Source organism: Callospermophilus lateralis, chromosome 14 (assembly GCF_048772815.1).
Source record: "Callospermophilus lateralis isolate mCalLat2 chromosome 14, mCalLat2.hap1, whole genome shotgun sequence".
NCBI classification, from domain to species: domain Eukaryota; kingdom Metazoa; phylum Chordata; class Mammalia; order Rodentia; family Sciuridae; genus Callospermophilus; species Callospermophilus lateralis.
In genome coordinates, this window is record NC_135318.1 from 89,506,648 (window position 1) to 89,521,237 (window position 14,590).

A 14,590-nucleotide genomic window follows, 5' to 3' on the forward strand; every position below is an offset into this window, starting at 1 on the left:
CCAAGTATGTCAAACAAACACCAAGACAACAAATTTTCTAAAAATTGTAGGCTTTTTTTATTCAGTTAAGAGGTAGACAGATGAACATGGAAGGCTGTCCCATTTAACTTACCCAAAGTACATATTCCACTTCATTCATGCATCCCACACCACCATAAATCTTAATAACCAAGATTGCCAGAAGGCTTTTCTTCCTACTTCTAAGCAATAATGGTCAAAGAAGTCACTACTAAATGTTCACTGTGTCCAAAGAACCCTCTAAGAAGTTCCCACACACACGGGGAGAACCTGCCACAGCGACAGGAGGCAGAGTGCCAATAACTACTTCTAGGAGGAGACTACAGGGGAAGCTTCAGCTAACTGGTTTGCTGTTAGATCCCTGTGCGTGTTAGGGCAAAAGCTGGTGAAGCCAACGAAGCAGAGGATGCTCTGCAGGATGGCTCTGCATGGTTCTCTCTCACTCTCTCTCTCTCTTTTTTACACACACACACACACACACACACACACACACACATACACACACACACACATTATCTTCAGAATACAACATTAAAACATAATGGAATTGAAGCCTGATACAAAAAGTAGAGAAATATGTACAGGAATTCACAGCCCAAAAGGAAAGGGGACCTCAGAAGAAACCAATGGAAACCTGGCTATTTTACATAGCTATTTTTGAGACAAGTCATATTTAGCACAAAAGCAATTATAGCATAATTAACACTTCCCTCCCACAGCTCCCAAACTTTAAAAAGACTCTCGTCAGTCTTCAGTAACACTGGAATCATTTTTGAAGGATGACATAATAGAAGAGTGCCATGATGGCAGCACTGATGACGCCAGAAATGGGGACCGTAACAAACCAGGCCATAAAAATGTTGCGAAAGAGCCGCCAGTCAACAGCCTTCTTGGACCGGAGCCAACCAACAGAGACAACAGAGCCCACCTAGGAGAGAGACAGGGGAAGGAAACTGGTTAACATGTCCAACATATTTTGGCAAAGACACCCAGACAATTGGACAAGAACAACTCCATAAAAGCTAGATCCAAATGCATTAAGATTACTACTAATGAGAAGATGAAGACAGTATGAAAATCCAATTACTGAATCAGTGTTAACTACCCTAAAACATGGTCTGAAAACAACACTTCCTCTTCCCTCCTGAACTACAAGAATCTAATGAACTCACACTGCTTTTAGATTTTCTAAAGACCTTCTAGAGTGTGAAACACTATAAGCAAACTGGAAAATTCACAAGCATTGTCCCACAAAGTTTTAAGGACAGCAACCATCACAACAGTGTTTTTTATGTATTGTTCTGATAATGCATTTCAAGATTGAATAACCCGCCAGGAACAGGGCTCACACCTGTAATTCCAGCAACTTTGCAGGTTGAAGAAGGAGGATTGCAAGTTCAAGGTCAGCCAAGGCAGTTTAGTGAGAGCCTATCTCAAAATGGGCTGCCCCCGCACACCCCACTAGAGAAGGATGACTTGGCAGGTTCCACATAGCACCAGCCTCCATTCCTCTGGAGAAGCCCTGTTCTTCCTTTTCCCGCAGTTACAGTCACTCAAAGACTTTCAGACTCACCAAGCTTCTCCACACTGCAGCTCTGAGGGCCCTGATGTGTGCTTTCTGTAAGAAAACTGCCCAAAAGCCCAGCAAGGCTCTCAGGCTTCTTATAACCAGGGCATCGGCCTCCACGCAAAGCAGCAAAAGCCCCCCAGCCCCAGCTATCCGGCTGGCCATTCTACTAAAACACATCCAAATTACTGTGAACGGCTTCCCCACAGAGAATGAACATACAGTGCTCAGAGATACAAAAAAAAAAAACAACTATAGACTGCCATGATGGAGGATTAAGTAACAAAGAGGTCAGGAGTCAGAGGTCACAGCTAGCACCACGGAAGAGAAATTTTCCATTATTTGGGGAAAATACATATTTAACTGCTTAAACAAGTAAGAATAGGCAAGAAATTATAAAATGTAAGCCTATATTCTGTTCTAATTTGTGAACTCTTCAAGACTCCAACTGCACAAAACTTACTAAATCAAAATATCAGAAGTGAAATAAAAGACCCTACACACTAACAGAAACACCTGGAAGATGTACTGAATTCACTCCACACTTACTTTGCAATGTGTTGTGCTGATGGGAAGGCCAATATTTGAAGCGATCACCACAGTGAGGGCAGACGCCAGCTCAATACTGAAGCCACTACAGACACAAAAAGACTGTCACAAATTCAGCTCACTTCAAGTTAGCAATGTGTTCTACTGAGTGATAACCCTCCCCCGCCCCCCAACATCATTTTAGCCAATTTCCATCATCCACTTTAAATTGGGTCATGGGACTCCCACTTTCCCAATCCTGTAATGACTGAGAGTTTAAGTTCTTTGGGAATTTGTGTGTGTGTGTCGGGGATGGAACCCAGGGCCTTACACATGCTTGGTAAACATCCTGCCACTGAGCCACATCCCCACCCCACCCCTAAATTCCATTATTAAAGTTTTTAATTTTGTTTTGAAGAATTTGGTAAATATCAGTCTTAGCTCCCAAGTAAAAACAAATAAAGAAAATCCAGGTATACACAGCCATCCACCATTAGCATAATATATCTTCCTCTGAAATTGTTAGATCATTGAAGGTGAGTAAACAAATATTCAACCAACAGTAAGTGAATCTAAAAGGTTCACACCAACAATGAGAATACCATCAAAAAAATTACACAAACTTGGTTAGTCTCATGTTAGCAACATACAGTATTACATGTCTTTTCTTTTTCTAGTTGGACACAATAACTTAATTTGTTTTTATGTGGTACTGAGGATCGAACCCAGGGCCTTGCACATGCCAAGTGAATGCTTTACCGCTGAGCCCCAGCCCCAGCCCCAGTATTACATGTCTTAAGAAATAAATACTAGCCTCTCTTAAGACCTGCTTTTTCTGCTTACCTAGAGGGTGTGATTGGTGTCAGATCCTTCCCCATGGTCTGGATAACTCTCCTTCCCCAAACCCACAGTCCAGTGCAGATGCCAACACCACCATAAAGTAGAAGCCATATTGGTACCGCCTCTTCCGAAGAAACATCCCCGGTGACATAAATCAGATACAGAGCAACCAAAGGACCAATGGCATTGCTGGAAGAAAAAAGGGGCAGAGATGACTCTTAAGGCAGAACTAGATCTGACTTACTAGGTTGACTAAGCCCATTTAGCAAATCAACCTTTTTTTCAAAGAAAACCAATGGAACACCAACATACACACAGAAGAAAATGAAATCTGTGATGGGGGAGGTGCCATGCGGCTGGCAGCCTCCTCCCTCCCACAGGCAGCTCGGGTTCCAATGAACTTTATAACCACAGAACTAAGGCTCACCCACCCAGAATTCCATTCAACAGGGGAGGGATTTTAAATTTTTCATCTTACATCCCATAATTTACTAAAAATCTACATCCTATCTGGACAGATAAAGGTCTCTCTGTGAAACACATCTGTATTTATCACATACAGAACAATTAAAAACATTCTCTCTGAAGAGCAAAACTTCCTTGTTTTATTAAGTCAATGACTGCCACTGCCTCATCTGATGCAGCCTACTCAGCATCTTGCACATGGCAGAAGTACCACCCCAAGGTTGTAAAAAGGACAAGACAGGGTTTTTTTTTCTTTTTCTGATGCTGGGGATTGAACCCAGGGCCTTGTGCATGTGAGGCAAGCTCTCTACCAGCTGAGCTACATCCCCAGCCCTAAGACAGTTTTAAAATAGAAGTGGTAAGACTCAAAATGGACTGACCTGACGTCATTGCCACCATGGGCAAACGACCCGAAGCAAGCTGTGAGGATCTGTAGGAACTGGAAGAGGACAGAGACTTCAGGCTTGTCCTGGTCAGACCATTCTTCCAGAGAGCCACTACTTCCTTTTCTGTCGCCCAGACCCATCTCAGCCTTGACACTCAAGTCCATCTCAGATGCTGAGTGGAGGTCAGACACAGCATTGCAGTAACTGGTATAACTGTCCATTCGAATACGCTTCTTGGTGTCTGCATTAGGCCACGTCAGCTTCTCCATTTCTTCACCCTTCTGTTCACCTTCTTTGGCACGGAATGAATCCAGGGGCATGCCACAAATTGCCATGGTGTAGGAAGTGTAGCTGTTATTGCGCCTCAAGGGCTTGTCTCCGGAATCTCCCATGCAATCTCCTACCTTGGCCAGATGCAATTTATGGAGCAGCTCTTTATACAAGCCAGAATCTTTATGCACAGTGTGATACTGGTAGTGGCCACTGGAGTTTATCTGGTTGCTGACGACTTGATTAAACTGAACGAGGTTCCCATTAGGCAGCTGCACTGTGCCTAGCCAAGACCAAAAAAGGTGACATTCATTACCAAAAGCACCAGGGTCTAGACTAGCGAGCCTGCTCACCTGTGCAGATAACTGCAGAACTCTGGAAGGTGGACTCACCATTCATGGTGCCGTCAATGCTGGTCTCCTCCTTCAGGTCCATGCTGGGGAGCCTCTCCCGCTCTGGAGCCTCCTCCAGATCCCCAAGTTTGAAGGACACTGTTCTCTCCTCCACCACGGTCCGGAGGGGCACAGTGGCAGGCCCCACCTCAGACACGGGATTCCTATTTTCAACATCACTGAGAGACAGCTTTGTTTCTTCATGGTCTTCTTTCAAGCTATTCTTTTTTTCCATTAAGGGGCTTTCAGAAGGACTAGACTTTATTTCTCCTAGGAGAAAAAATGGGTCAGGGTTAGCTTGGTATTGACCATACTACCTTCTTCCAAACCCCCATTCTTCCACCCTCAAAAACTTATCTCACAATAAGAACATGCATAAAGTTTTGTTAAAACACAGGTTGTTAACTGTCCTGCCTGCTTTACTGTCTGCCAGGAACTCAACTTTCACTTGGGATGGAGCTAGCCATGCAGCACTCCCTCTAGCAGGAGTCCCAAATTTTTGCTGTAAAGGACCAGGTATTAAATATTTTAGGTTTTACATAAGGTTCCACTCCACACTCATGGTCTTTAATTTTACAACCTTTCACAAATGTAAAAACACTTCTTCACTCCTTCAGTGGAAGGTAGCTCGAGCTTAAGCTGAAGATCAGATGAAAAGTTTGACTGCCCCCAATTCATGTTCTTTTTTTCTTGTGTGTGTGTGTACCAGGGATTGAACTCAAGGGCACTCAACCACTGAGTCACATCCCCAGCCCTTTTTTGTATTTTATTTAGAGATAGGGTCTCAACTGAATTGCTTAGCACCTTGCTTTTGGTGAAGCTGGTTTTGAACTTGTGATCCTCCTGCCTCAGCCTCCCAAGGTGCTGGGATTATAGGCGTGTACCACTGTGCCCAGCCTAATTCATGTTCTTTAAAAAAAAAAAAAAAAATTCCCCAGATTTCAGTTTGAGTTCAAGCAAAGTGACACAGCTCAATGCAGGAAACTAAAGATGGCACCTTTCACAGCTACCTGCATAAAACAGAGATGTGCCTATGATTCTAAATCCCACAGCCAGACAGGAACACTTCCTGTCCAACACTTGGCTCAGGCATCTCAGTCAAACCAGACTAGTGGTAAAGCAAGATCTGTCTCATCTTCTCCCAGACTGAGGAAAAATGAGGTCAGGGAGTCCTGAAAGCCTCGCTGCCTGCCGCACAGCCGAGAAGCAGAGCCTCTCAGAGGCTCCGGAGTTCGGCTGCAGTGACACAGCAATCTTCCCAGTCACCGCAGTCTGTGCACCCCTTGCTGCAAAGGACAGCACTCACATCAGGAATGCAGCATTTGTAAAGATGGAAGGGCAGAATGTAATTTTTAAAAGATCACAGCCCATAAGGAAGATTTTAAAAAGACTGATACTAATCAAAATTTACTCAGTATTTAATTAGCAGCAATAGTGTGTTATAATGGCCACTAAAATGATTCCTACATGGGACACCTGGAAACGTTTACTATAGAATTTGTGCTATAATTCTAGCAGCACAAATACACCATGCATCTGCACGTGTATCTGCCCAATGGGCATTTGTAAAGCAATGTGTACACTATCGCAACATGGATACATGTTGGTGGATGCCCAAGGTCAGACACACTTGATAGACTTGGCTTCACTTGTCTGAATCCGAATTATACACAGCAGTTGGGCAAATACTTGCTCTATGAAAATACTTTGTGCCTACCCCTCATTTTCCATTAGGTACACTTGTATTAACAGGCTACAACTTCTCTATTTACCATGCCCCTGGCAACTGACCGAGGTACATTTTGAAAGAAGATTAAGTGACCAACTTGTCTCTCCAGTATAGGCTAGATGTTTTTTATAATTAAGCCTCAGGTCATTTTAAATCTATTTAAAACAGTTTGAAAAGAAAACCCATTGTTTTCAAGTTTCCATTTAAAAATCTCTTATTTTGCCAATACTATCCAAATAATGGGTTATAACAAGTGGCTTAAAATAAAAAAAAAAACACAATATTACTAGTTAAACTTTTCTGTTACAATTATTACTTACGTTCAATTTTTCTCTTCATCCTGGGACATACAAAGAACCAGACGATAAGGGCACAGAAAACTGCACATCCCACCGAGATGAGGATGGTACCCCACAGAGGAAGTTTGTCAAAGCCCAGCACTAGGAGATAAAATGGTGCATCTTGAAAACCCCAGGGCAACAGCCCCTGCAATAACGTGCAAACCCTCCTGTGGGACAGAGGCTTCCCCAAGCCAGCCCGTCACCCTGGACAACTGCAGCTAGCTTTAACTCCAGAGCTTATTATGCCTTGGCTTCGTGAATCTGGGAGAAAAGTCCAATGACCATCTTAACACCACACCAGTTTTGGCCCAAACACCAGCAGACTCAGCTTTTCAAATACTGCCTTTTTCTTCTTTTTCTTGGCTTTCCTCTGACGATCTGTGACTAGCTATGAAACAGAAGCATTCTACTCCCCACACCTCATTCCTGAAGTCCACCTGCCACACGGTTCGTCTGCCCACATAGATTACATGGTTTAGAAAAAAAGGGCCTGGCACCCACACATATCATGCTGAAATAACTCTGGGAAAGTCACCACATCTATTGTACAGGCCTTGAGAAAAGCCTGATCAACTCTCTGAAAGCATCATCAAGCTAAACTAAGAAAAACAGGGACATCTACCTACAACAATCGGTTCAAGAATATTTTAAATAACTTTTTTCACAAAGGAAAAGTCTAGTAACAATTTCACTAATGAGCCGTACCTGAGAGAGAATTGCCACCAATACTTTGCATGTGGCTCAAGGATCAGTAACCTGAGTCCTCACCTGCTTTTCACTTGCATACCAACAGGCTCCAAGCAACTAGCCTCTACTAGAGAGGGAAGGGTGGCCCAGTAACAGCACTGCTCAAATCCAAGACATGCTATGAGAACCTGCATGCAGCTCAGACAACAGCTTAGTGACTATGCTTGGTTTGTGTCACTTTGCTCATTAGGTATTAAATTACTTTTAAAATGGAAATTCTATTGTCCTCCCCAACAATTAGCCTTTTAAAAATCAGATATAAATTGAAGTCCCTTCACAACTAAAGTTCTATGGTGGCAGTAAGACTACATGCATTTTAATCCTGCTTTCAGTTTTCCTTGCACTTCAGCACACAAACTAAAACATACATGAGCCTCACGGGAGATTTTCTGGTTTTACATGAAGAACTCCATGCGCAACGGAATGGAAATTCAGCATGCAAGCCTTTCTTCACCTGCACTATTTAGAAAGGAGTCTTGTATCCTCCAAGATCAATAATCTCATAAAGTTATCTATTTCTTTGCTGATATTCCAAGAATAAAGGCAAGGTTAAAAATACTGTTCGTTCCATGTTTTGGTCAGTGACTTTTAAAAAAATTTTAAAGGATATCAAGCTAACAATAAATGGCTTCACACTGTTTTAGCTGTCTGTCTTTCTCTACAACTACATATACATGCAGGTGCCCCCGGCAGCAACAGTGTTTTTCTTCCAGTGGGTCACAGTCGAAATATTAAAAGCCACGACTTACACAGTCATGAATCCTGCAGCCAAGTAAGCCTAGATGCCAAAGCTACTCTCCTGCCTGACAAGGTCTAGTTACCAGCTTCTTGGAGTTGCTAATTAAACAGGAGCACCATAAGTTAAATCATGCCTTGCCTCAGTCCCATATAAAAGCACCCATTACGACCTTTATGCTCTCACATATTATTACTTTTCCTCTGAGCTGCTGGGATTCTTCTTCCAAGTGTACTTAGACCAGGTGTTAAGCATCCCAACTCTTCTCATTCAAGCAGATTCAGGGGAGTAAATTTAGCACTTAGAAACAAAAGTGGCTCCACTCAGGAGAGAAAAAAACGATATCCAGCAGGCCAGTCCTAAATGACTGATTATTGAAGAACAGATATAACTAGTGACTCTTCAGTGGTCGAGGTATCAATTCCAGCATTTTTAGCATAGATAAGAAAAAGGGAGGGAGAAGGTCATATATTATCGGTGGATCCTGTGAAGACTAAAGAGGAAAGGTCTGTAGTGATTTAGAATCTGAGCAGGTCTCTTTTGGTTGAAAAACTATCTAGGTTAACTCAGCATACACTAGCCTGCAGCCTTCTGAAATGGGCGCAGGCCAGCCACCTTCTAGGAGATTTCAGCCCTGTAAAGCAAAAAGGGGTAAATTGGGCATTTAATGCAAGTTTTGTAAATAACTTTAAATTCACATTTAAGTATTTTGATATGTACTTACACGGTGCCCCAGTATACATGATGGAAAAGAGGTTTATTCCAACTGTGCAGGCATAAAAAACTGGCAAAGCTCGCAAACCATTGGGAACTGGGTCTGCCTATAAAACATTAAGATCAGTATCTTACAAGTTGTACAAGTAACCCATTTCCACAGAATCGTTAACAGGGCAGCTTCCACTGTAATTCCCAAGCCCAGTTGGGCTTTCCTGCCCTTGCTCCTGGAAGTCTCTATAAGATAAAGTCAATTCCATCTTCTGCTCCAAAATGGCCATTTTTCTGCTATTTTTTAATAACAAATCTACCTCCACTAGTGACTGCTAACATCCTGAATCATCAGTTCCAACATTTATGTTTCTAAAGCCTTGAAGTCCACACATAAACCCAAGCCATGCCTGAAGACGCACTCCACCTAAGAGCTGAAAGAGAGAGCTACGAGATGTTAGAATACTACCCCCCACCCACTTTACCTTCAATACTAAAAACTAAAACAGGGGGCTGGGCTGGGGCTCAGTGGTAGAGCACATGCCTAGCATATGTGAGGCACTGGGTTCGATTCTCGGCACCACTTATAAAAAAAGGTCCATCAACAACTAATAAAGTATTTTAAAAATTAAAAAATAAAAACTAAAACAGGAGAATACCTGCAATAACCACCTTATCTAAACATCTGATACAGCATAATTAACATTTCCAAAGTGGAAAGATAAATATCAACTGTGCACTACTCATCCTAGTTGAGTCTACAACTATTCTGGGCTGGCATGGTGGCACCCCCCTAGAATCCCAGTGACTCAGGAGGCTGAGGCAGGAGGCTGAGGCAGGAGGATCGCAAGTTTGAAGCCAGCCTCAGCAACTTGGCATGTTCCTTTCTCAAAATAAAAAATAAAAATGATTGGGGATGTAGCTCAGTAGTAAAGCACAGCTGGGTTCAATCCCAAAAACCTGTTCTGAGCACTGAAATACGGGAGGAAGTAAGACCAAAGTAAGGAAGTAAGACTTCTTTGTCCTCAAAGAAGAGATTCATAGTCTAGTACAGAATACTGCACCACCCTAGCAAACGCAGTGTAGAAAAAATAAAAGATAAAATAAGAGGACAAGACAGGAGAAGGAGCACATTTCATTTGAAGAGGGCAGGGAGTGAGCCTCAGCTGAGTTTCAGGGTATGAAAGGAGCAAGCCACCCAGCTGGGGAGTGGGGAGGACAGAGGTATGGGCAAGTGGAAAGGCCCCGAAGCAAGGTGAACAATTCACCAGGGTGTCCACTTTTCGTTAAAGGCTAACTTCGAAGAAAAGAAAAAAGTAAGCCCAAGGCCCAACTCTGAATATTAAAACACAATAAGGTTCCAAAGACTTCACTGGGGATTTCTCTCAAAAAGATTTTCAAGTTCTATTTAGTAATAGGGCATTTGCAAATCAAACTGCGACTGACTCGTCAGAGTTACGAAGTCACCTATACATTCAGGTTCAGCTTCTTCACAATTATGTACTCCCTGAGGTAAAGAAACAGTAATCACGTAGCTGGAGACAGGGTAGAGAAAGAGTAATCCTACTCATAGTACATTATGAAACATGAGTTCATGGTTTAAAAACAAAATTAACAATTTTAGGGAAAAGGTAAAAGAAAAGTCTCTTCTTTTTACTCTCTCTCTCTCCAACCTCCTCCCAGTCACTTCCAAGAGGGAAGCAGGGAGAGTAATTTTATGAAATAATACTTACACCATGAGCTACTCAGCACACATTTAAAACTTTACTTGGAAGTGATGTGACTATCTTATCATTTAGTTAGCAAATAGATCTTCACATTTCCTCTCCCCAGAACAGTTTATGTTTTACATGTTAAAGGGAACATATCCTAGAGAAACTAAATGATTCCAAACAAGTAGAAGAATGCTAAAAGCTTGATTTTCTTTGACTAGAACTTAAATACAACAGGAAAATTTCATCACTACTGTTTTTGTTGAGTGTCACATTTCTCCACAGAAGAACCCCCATCTCCACTCTGCCTTTTCCTACTCAAAGGCCAACACCTTTGGGAAAAAAAAAAAAATTCAGAAAATTTTCAAAGCAGTATTTTTTAAAATAAAGAAAATATTTTAACCTCAACTTTAAAGATCAAATTTTAAGAGTGTGAATGCATCTTAATAGTCAAATATGGAGACTGTAGAGCTGGACACCTCAAAGCTTACTAGTCTAAGGATGTTTTCTTGAAATTTAAAATCAACAGCAACCACAAATGTTCATACTCATCCACTCATTACTGAGAGACTCGCATGCAAGAGTGAGAACAGGTGAGTGTGTGTGCAAAGATGCTCAGGGTGAGCACTATTGGAAACCCCATTCCAATTGTCCTTGCCCATGCCCATCCCCACACCAATAGATATATGTGGCTATGAAGTTAATACATCTAACTTAAGCTCTCAGTAGAGGTACCTGGCTTGCATTCCTCAAATGAGATATCAAAATCCCTCACTGCTGCTTGGAGCAGCTCCACCTATCCTTCAGGAAGGGCTGATTTATTTTGTGGAGATGAGACACACAATTTGTCTCCAGAATCAGAATGATCTACTTCCCAGTAATCAAAAGGGCCTGTATAAACCTTTGTAAAGCAGGAATTCTTAACAAAGGATGCTGTTAATTTTTCTGGTTTTCTGGTATGCAGTGGGATAGGGGATTCCAGAAAGAACGCAATACTCTGGGTCCTGATTTCTGGTGAGTTTCAATGTAAGCACATCACCATGTACCACAGATGTGATGTGAGCAGTGGGAGTATAGGTACCAATCATACCGGCTTCCTGACTGAAACTGCCAAACTTAAGAGCCAGTACCAATGAACTTTCTACTGTCACTTTATATCAAACTATAAATGTTCCAAGTATTAAACTAGTGTGTTCTGCCAAATCTTAGGCTATGGATAAGGGTAACTGGAGAATCACTTTCCCAGTTAATAGAATTTCTATAAGACAAACCCAAATTCTTCCCCAGAGAAGTTCAGAAATACAGAAGACAAGTAGAGGTCTGAATTCGTTCTTACCCTTGGGATTAAGCTGTCTATCTCTCTTCACTCAGATTTCTACAGTTTAGGGGCGTTTTTTTAAGTGAATAACAATGGGCTGTTTAGAACATTCACCTTAGAAAAAGGGCAACTTTGTTTCCTGAGAAAAATGCATTTATTCTTACTGTAACTCAGTCCAATGTCAGTGTAATCCCTTGTTGTCTATTTTGGAGGCAGCATCGGACTTCTTGATAGAAGAAATGCTAGGTACCTCAAAAGGGATTTTCAAATACACAGGAAATTAAATGGTTGCCCAATCTGCCACCATCCCCCGACCCCCACAAAAACTTATCTTTATTGGTTCTTTTTTACCTATAGTGAAGCCTCATTTAGAAATTTTATAAACTGGTTCCAATAGTCAGCACTGTGGAGACCCATTTAGTTGTAGCCACGGGATGTTGTAACTTGTCAGACCCCAAGCTTACAATTTCAATTGTCCTGAAAACAATGGTGTTTTCAATGAAGTACTAACCTACATACAGCTGGCAAAGCCACCTTGAATGTTTCCTTACTTTTTTTTCCCTTCCAAGCTTGTTCCTAACATGCCCCATGATACTCGACTTTTTCCTTCCTGAATGTCTTCTTAAGTATTAAAAACTCACTTCTTTCATGCAACTCCTCGACACACAAGAGATGCACAGAACAAAGAACTTTAACTTTTCATGGCCACATAACTACATACCAATCACATCTTCAAGAATGTCACCCAGTGTGAAAAACAGACTGAGTGTGACCCCTGGAAGGTCACAACAGGGAGGAGAAAGATTACCTTGCGGAGGATGAATGCACGCACAAGAAAGAACAAGATTCCAGACATGATACCAGAAAGCAGTGGAGAGATGAACCAAGACATCACTGGAAAAAAAAGAGGAAGGATAAATGTAAACTAGTGAAACTCAGTAAATACTTTAAATGTTAAATGCTCCACTTCAAAATCTGCCTATTTTACACCATTTACAGATATATGCAAAGCCAAGGTAACACAGGACCAGAACAAAAATTAAACCACTCAGGATTAAACATACCAATTTTTATCAGTTCAGACCACTTGACACCCTTTTGCCCCTTTGCCACGAGGGAGAAACCAATGGTTGCACCAACAATACAATGGGTCCCAGAAATGGGGAGCTTCAAAAATGAAGCCACTAGTTGCCACACGGCAGAACCTGAAACAGAGCCGAATTTTAGTAAGTAAATGGAAACTACATGACACACACACATACACATATAATATACAAATAGTGATATCCATATGTATACACATATCATTATGTAAGCAATATTACGAACGAAATAATCTGAAAGGTTCAGCACAAAAATGGAACCACCCATGATACAAATTCGCTCACCCACCACAATACATAAAAAGAACTCACCAAACATCGCGCTGACTGAGCCGGCCATGAGCAGATGCTCTTGGCTCGAGTTGTACATGTTCACGTCAATCAGGCCCTTGCGGATGGTCTCGCTCACCTTCGCCCCCAGTAAGACGGAGCCCACGGTTTCGAAGATGCTGGCGAGGATGCAGGCTTGCTTCAGGGTCACCACGCCTGAGCCCACAGCAGTGCCAAACGAATTTGCCACATCATTGGCTCCCACGGAGAAGGCCAAAACGAAGGCGATGATGAAGCCCAGGATGAGCATCCACAGGAACTGCTGCGCAGGGGGACCAGACGCGGTGCTGGCTATCAGCGTCGCCACGGTAGATGCCATGCTCTCGGTAGATGCCATGCTCTCGAGTAGTGGTTGGATTGATAAGAGAATTACTGAGCGGCGTTCAGGGTGTGTAAACAGAATATGAGGTATCAAAATCACTATAATAAATAGTATATAATATATAACATTAAATACTGTAAACTAGGGCGCAGGAGAGCCGGAGTCACTGCTATACGCTGCGGGAGGGCGTCTGTTGTCTGGGGTGTCTTTGGCTCCGCAGGGCTACAAGCGTGGCGCAGAATCCCATGGCGGATTAGAGCAAGGACGCAAGTTTATCCTGGGGGAGAACACAACAATAGCGGCGCGCCCTGGGGGTCGAGCGGCGGGCCGGTCGGGCTCCGCCCGCGGCCCCCGGCCCGCTATCCCCGTCGCCAGCCCCAGCGGGACGCGCGGCGGCGGGGCACGTGGCTCGGGTCCCCCACGCCGTCCCGCGCGCGCGCTCGAAGCCGGAACAGGGCCGTTCCCGCGCGCGCCACCCGGGACCGCCAAAAAGGCCGGCGGGCGGGCTGGCAGACGGGCGGGCGCGGGAGGGAGGCGGCAGCCGCGAGCCGGGAGCCGCCCGCCGCCTCCCACGCCGCGGCGCCCGCGCCCGCGCCCGCCCGGGGAGAAGAAAGAGCCTCGGCGAGGCGGCGCCGCCACTCACCAGGGGAACCCGGGTTCGCTCAGGAGAAGAGACCAGACGGCGGCGGCAACGGGGCGCGGGCACACCTGCGGCCGGCGAGCCAGGAGGGCCCGGGCGACGCGACCCACACAGGGAGCGGTTGCGGGTGCCTCAGCAGCCGAGAGAAGAAAACACGCAGCGCGCGCCGGCAGCCATCACTCTGGAGGAGCACGCCGCCGCCCCTACTTATAGCCGGCGCGCGACCCGCGTGACCTGCCGCGCCTCGCGCCGCCCAAGCCCCGCCCCCGGCGTGACGCGGTGCCTGCCGGCCCCGCGAGCTCGACTGGGCGAGCCCTACGGCGGCGCTCATTGGCCCAGACCGCGCCGCGGCCACGCCCCTGGCGGGGAGCGCGTCCACGTGGGACAAGACGGCCCCTCCTTGGCCCCTCCCGGTGTCCCGCAGTGTCCGGTCCCTGGCCG

The 14,590-nt window shown here is 44.3% G+C and overlaps 1 protein-coding gene across 5 annotated transcripts; it reads right to left on the bottom strand.

The window, feature by feature from the left end:
• Window positions 1-33: 33 nt before the first annotated feature.
• Window positions 34-14,319, bottom strand: Slc20a1 (solute carrier family 20 member 1). Of its 5 annotated transcripts, XM_076832576.2 has the most exons (12): window positions 14,153-14,319; window positions 13,645-13,786; window positions 13,170-13,527; window positions 12,819-12,959; window positions 12,563-12,648; window positions 8,744-8,840; window positions 6,516-6,635; window positions 4,467-4,736; window positions 3,799-4,357; window positions 2,957-3,142; window positions 2,135-2,219; window positions 34-946 (listed from the first exon to the last, which is right to left on the bottom strand). In XM_076832576.2, exons 3-12 carry the CDS (start codon window positions 13,522-13,524, stop codon window positions 785-787), a joined length of 2,061 nt encoding a protein of 686 aa, XP_076688691.2. In that variant the 5' UTR covers window positions 13,525-13,527; window positions 13,645-13,786; window positions 14,153-14,319; the 3' UTR covers window positions 34-784. The 5 variants fall into 5 exon arrangements, 4 of the variants coding, with proteins under 4 accessions (XP_076688691.2, XP_076688692.2, XP_076688690.2 ...); XM_076832577.2 differs by lacking the exon at window positions 13,645-13,786 and having other exon boundaries at window positions 13,170-13,559; XM_076832575.2 differs by having other exon boundaries at window positions 13,170-13,786.
• Between the last annotated feature and the right edge of the window lie 271 nt (window positions 14,320-14,590).